Below are 6,000 nucleotides of genomic sequence, written 5' to 3'. Positions count from 1 at the left end.
ATTTGCTTATTTCCATTCTTCACTCTTTATTCTTTAAAGGCACAGTGTACTGTAAAATGTGCATCCCTTCCAATAACTTGTTATACCAGCTGCAGGGTATTATATATAGACAATATATACAGTACATATATATAACCCTCTTAGGAAGTGAATGTTTTTGTGAAACGCGTAAGTGAAGGCCACCAAGTGATGTCACTTCTGGTCTAGTGATACCGCCACAAGGAAACTGTGCTAGTGTTTTGAAGAAGAAAAAACATGGACTTCCTTACCGACACCGGAGGATTTTCTTCCCTTACTCCACCACAGGCAAGAAACTGTTTTGCATGTGCCACATGGTTTTCTGCTTAACAATTTCACACAGTGGCTGGATTAACAATAAACTTGCAGTGTGAATTGAAAACACAAGTAAGAGTGGTTGACTTTTTATATCTTTTTAATTTAATTTATTAAAAAAAAGTTTTAATATTTCTTCAATTGTTGTCTGTGTGGATTACAATTTCAAACGAAGGAAGTTTATCTATCTGACTCTAACTGGCTGGTTAACAGTGATTGGGTACTAAGAAGCTTTCTGCCATCCTCCACCAGGATTTAACATCAGTACAGATTGGTATATTACCTGCAATGTAAACAACATACCTAACATGTTTAAGGTATAATCAAGTGAGCAAGTTTTTGTCACACTTTCTGTTCAATACACACAAACACCATGCATTTGGGAAATTGTTCCTTTAGGCTAATTTTTGGATTTGAAATAGCTGGTTTTGCTTACTGAAAATATAATTTCAATTGTGTGAGCCTCCAGAAAACTATGCTATCTTTCCCTATAAATAAATGACAATAGGCAGGTATTCAAACATTAGTTAGGGGTGGGGGTCCAATGAGCAAAAACAGATATTTCAGATACAAACATCCATCTTTATCTTCCATCCTCCAATGAGAGGTTGATGTCTGCTGATTCATATTGTTAACAAAGCTTTTCGAAAGTGAATATTGCACTATTATTTCCAGTATAGAAGGTGGTTTAAACAGGATCATATTTAAATGAAAAAATAAATGTCCGGGAGCATGCACAGGTCTATAGCCACCTGGTAGCAGTGTTTGCCACAATGTATATTGCAAGGTTATACAATGTTGAAAACACTGCTATCATGGCCTGCTAAAGATATGTGCACTCTCCTAAGCTCCCATCAGCCTACCTAGGTTTGCTCATCAACAAACAGTACCAAGAGAACTAAGCAAAATTAATAATAGAAGTAAATTGGAAAGGTGTTTAAAATGACATGTTCTATCTGAATCATGAATGTTTAATATGTGACTTTACTGAATGAGCAATATTACAAATCTAGAGGATTAAAGGGACAGTATACACTCATTTTCATATAACTGCATGTAATAGACAATACTATAAAGAATAAGATGCACATATACTGATATAAAAATCCAGTATAAAACTGTTTAAAAACTTACTTAGAAGCTGTCACTTTGGCTCTGTTGAAAAGGTAGCTAGAAAGCTCACTGCAAGTGGCAAATAAGACACTCCCCCCTCCCCCTTCTTTTGCATATGAAAAGACCCTTTACACAAGCAGGAGCAAGCTGGAGTAGGTAGTCGAGCGTATTCAAATAAAACTTTGGGGCTTGGTTAGGAGTCTGAAAATCAGAGCAATGTTATTTAAAAATAAGCAAAACTATACATTAATTAAAAAAAAAAACTTTATGGGCTATATAAATAGATCATCTACAGAACATTTATGCAAAGAAAAAATGAGTATATAATGTCCCTTTAATAACGAAGTCCCTAGACCTATGAAGCTTGTTCCTGATAGATCATCTTTATTAGTTGCAGGGCTGAAAGGCAAACCATTGTTTATTCCTTGACAGTAAATCCATTTTTTATTGTTTCATTTGCTGTACAACGGCCAGTACTTAGATTCCACGTTTTTCCTTCATTAGATATTAAACAAACCTTTTAATGGGAACATATATGATGTGTTTTAGTGTACACAGAGCGAGCATGTGAGCCAATCTACGTGTATTTGTGTGTTTGTGGGAATATTTGTTTATTTGTAAAATCTGTGGTCATTATAATATAAAAATATTAATATTAAAATTACTTTACTGCTAGGTGATAGATAGATAGATAGATAGATAGATAGATAGATAGATAGATAGATAGATGATAGTAGATATATGAATGGATGGAAATAGATAGATTGATAGATAGATGATATATAGATAGATAGATGATAGATAGATAGATAGATAGATAGATAGTAGATATATGAATGGATGGAAATAGATTGATAAATAGATAGATAGATAGATAGATAGATAGATAGATAGATAGATAGATAGATAGTAGATATGTGAATGGATGGAAATAGATAGATAGATAGATAGTAGATATATGAATGGATGGAAATAGATAGATTGATAGAAATATGATATATATAGATAGATAGATAGATAGATAGATAGATAGATAGATAGATAGATAGATAGTAGATATATGAATGGATGGAAATAGATAGATGATAGATAGACAGATAGATAGATAGATAGATAGATAGATAGATAGATAGATAGATAGATAGATAGAGCATACAATGAGAAATGACAGGGACTTTTCAGGCTTAAAATTGGAGATAAAAGTTCATCATTTCAATGCAGAGTGGCAGTAAAAAACATTACATCACCATAGGTACAGCACAACAATCATCCAACACGTTTCCAGCCTATACGGCACTTCGTCAGGGAACAATAGATGATAGATAGATAGATAGATAGATAGATAGATATAGATAGATAATGATAGATAGATAGATAGATAGATAGGTAGACAGACAGACAAATAGAAAGACAGACAGAGATAGATAGATAGATAGATAGATATAGATAGATAGATGATGATGATGATAGATAGGTAGATAGATATATAGACAGAGATAGATAGATAGATAGATAGATAGACAGAGATAGATAGACTGAGATAGATAGATTATAGATAGGTAGATAGATAGATATACAGAGAGAGAGAGAGAGAGATAGATAGATAGATAGATAGATAGATAGAGATATATAGATAGATAATATAGATAGATAGATAGATAGATAGATAGATAGATAGATAGATAGATAGATGATAGACAGACATAGATAGATGATGATGATAGATAGGTAGATAGATATATAGAGATAGATAGATAGACAGAGATAGATAGACAGAGATAGATAGATAGATAGATAGATAGATAGATAGGTATAAATGTATGGTTTAAATTCTGAATATACATTTCATTTAATCTAACTGCTGTTTCCTGCAAATAACTACCTATTTCTATAGAAATGTTTCTTCCTCCCCATCCTGACATTTATCACAGTTCCTTGCAGTGTCCAGCCAATGTCTGTCATACGTGACAACCTGTACAAGTGAGGGACCTCATTGGTGCTGTGCACTAATCAATGCAGAGACTTCTCATTGGGTGACTGTAGAAAGACTGGATGAGCACAGAAGTCTCATTCATACATTAAGGTTTACCAGGACTGTATCAGAGCTTTCCTTATGGGGATGGACAGAAGAAGGCGCGCTACAGTCGCTCTCACACTGAATTTCCTCTCTCTTCTCTTTTCTATCACTGCGTTCAGTAGCAGTTACTGGTGCCAGGGAATACGGAAAGTGCCTAAACCTTTTTGTACTGGGAAATCCAGAGAAAAGCAGGCGTTTTGCATTCGCTTTAACAACTCTGATTCCAATAACAGCAATGTGGTTCAATATACCTGGGAGACAGGAGATGATAAATTTATTGAAAGGCATTTCCATGCTGGGATTTGGTATTCTTGCGAGGAAAATATTAATGGAGAAGGTAAGGATGCGTGTTGTTTCTAAAAATTACTCATTAACCAGACACAATATTTATATTTTACCTGTACATATTGCTATATACAGAAATTACATACAGTATATTACATATATTAAAATATTATAGGGCAATAGAAAAAGTTTATGTTGTATTTAATGTGATTATTATTTATAAAATTATATAATAATTATGATTGGGAAAAAAAAAATATTACAAGATTTATTTTATTTTTTTAGATCTTATGTGATTCATATTTATGTTTATTTAAGTTGGTAGACAAACATATATAGCACTTAAATGGACTTGATACTAATAAAATTTATTTCATGATTCAGATAGAGCATGCTATTTTAAACAACTTTCCAGTTTACTACCAATATTAATTTTGTTTCATTCTCCTGGTATTCTTTATTGAAGAAGAAGCAGTGCAGTACTGGGAACTAGTTGAACACATTGGTAAGCCAATCGCAAAAGGCATATATGTGCAGCCACCAATCAGCAGCTATCTCCCAGGTTCCGAGAATACCTAGGTATGATTTTCAGCAAAAAATACCAAAAGAATTAAACAAATTAGATAATAGAATTACATTGGAAAGTTGTTTACAATTACATGCTCTATCTGAATCATGAAAGAAAATTTTTAGGTTTCATGTCCCTTTAATGGTCTAGCTGTTATCTTGCTTCAGACAATGTAAAAATGAACTCTAGGATTTTGAAAAATGTCTTTTTTTAACAGCTTTTTGATGGTAACTGTCATATCTTTTGAAGTGTTATAAAAACTGATTGCAAGTTATGCTTTTTTTTTCCAATGTACCTGTTGAGTCTATGAAAATCTCCAAACCTAGTAAGTTTCACAGCTTGACTGTAAATCAGAACAATATACCTTTTTTAAAAAATCATTTTTCTTTCTTTCTGACTTCATGGGCTCTATGGATTGTGAATTAATTCAGAGGGAAATGTCTTTCACAACACTCTTAGATGGCCTGGGCATATTAAACTGATTTAAAGGGAGATTCCGGTCAAAATTTAAATACACATAGATTAATTTAATCTTTGTATAGACATTTTTGCAATATACATGGATTGGCAAAAATGTTTCTAGTAAAAGATATCACTGTTTTATCATTTTTCTCTTCATGTGCATGTGAAGCATAACTGGATATTCTCAGTGCCCCAAAATTTTAAATACTGCAGCTGCTCATAGATCCAGTGGGGTTGTATCATGTCAGTAATTAACCAATTGAGTCATTACCAAATGGTACAAGCACCTTAGACTCTCTAAGCAAGTGCTGTTTTTTAAAATGCTGGTGCACGCTGCATACTTAAATATATTTTCAAAACAGCTATATCTTTTGTTAGAAGCATTTTTGCTACTACATTTATATTATAAAAATGCTTCTTTTAAAAACTGAAATGCATCCAAGTGTATTCCATTTTTTTCTGGAATGTCCCTTTAATGTTATCTCACCCATTTTACGTTTTGCCAAAAGAAAATCAACTTTGATTGGCTCATATCATATAATAAACCATCCATTTATAGTTTCTTTTTTTTTTTTATTCCAGAATTCAAATCATCTCCTCCTGAATTCCCAGAACATTTTTGTCATCCCATATCAATTTTGAGAACATCTCATTCCTGAAAAAAAAGCATTACTTTTTTGTTTTAAAGAAATATTGTATCTTCTTTTTTAAAGACAATTCATTTTATCTTGCTTTTTAGTAAGACATTAAAGTTAGACTAACTATAGGACTCGCTGTACTGTACTTGAAATATTGTATTATGAATGATGTGCACTGTAAAAAATATATGAAATAAAAAACTAAAATTTAATATTTAAAAAAGATAATTTTTTAAAGGACATATATATTCTGATGTTTTATATAGGTTTCTGAATTTGTATAAAATGTAGCCTCAATGGGAATACTGTACCTGATAAAATGTAGCAGCCATAATCTCACCATGGCTAGTATGCGGCTACTGCAATATTGCTGCCTGTCATGTGTTGCAGCCCTCTTACTCAACCAAACACTGAACCAAATCCCTAGCACTAAACAATCCCCTCCCTAACTAATCCATAGCTTTTACCTAAGAGTGACTTTGTTTGTTATAACATTCTTAAAGTGGGATCTCATAGGCAACAAC

The 6,000-nt window shown here is 32.5% G+C and overlaps 1 protein-coding gene across 1 annotated transcript in view; it reads left to right on the top strand.

The window, feature by feature from the left end:
- The first annotated feature begins 3,559 nt into the window (after positions 1-3,559).
- Positions 3,560-6,000, top strand: part of LOC128654543 (germ cell-specific gene 1-like protein) — a 202,516-nt gene continuing 200,075 nt past the window's right edge. The window contains exon 1 of the mRNA XM_053708522.1: positions 3,560-3,860. Coding sequence (XP_053564497.1) covers positions 3,560-3,860 — 301 coding nt within the window. The remainder of the gene's footprint in view (positions 3,861-6,000) is intronic.

Source organism: Bombina bombina, chromosome 1 (genome assembly GCF_027579735.1).
Source record: "Bombina bombina isolate aBomBom1 chromosome 1, aBomBom1.pri, whole genome shotgun sequence".
NCBI classification, from domain to species: domain Eukaryota; kingdom Metazoa; phylum Chordata; class Amphibia; order Anura; family Bombinatoridae; genus Bombina; species Bombina bombina.
The sequence above is the reverse complement of the archived record's forward strand: the minus strand, read 5'-3'. Positions and strand labels throughout refer to the sequence as shown.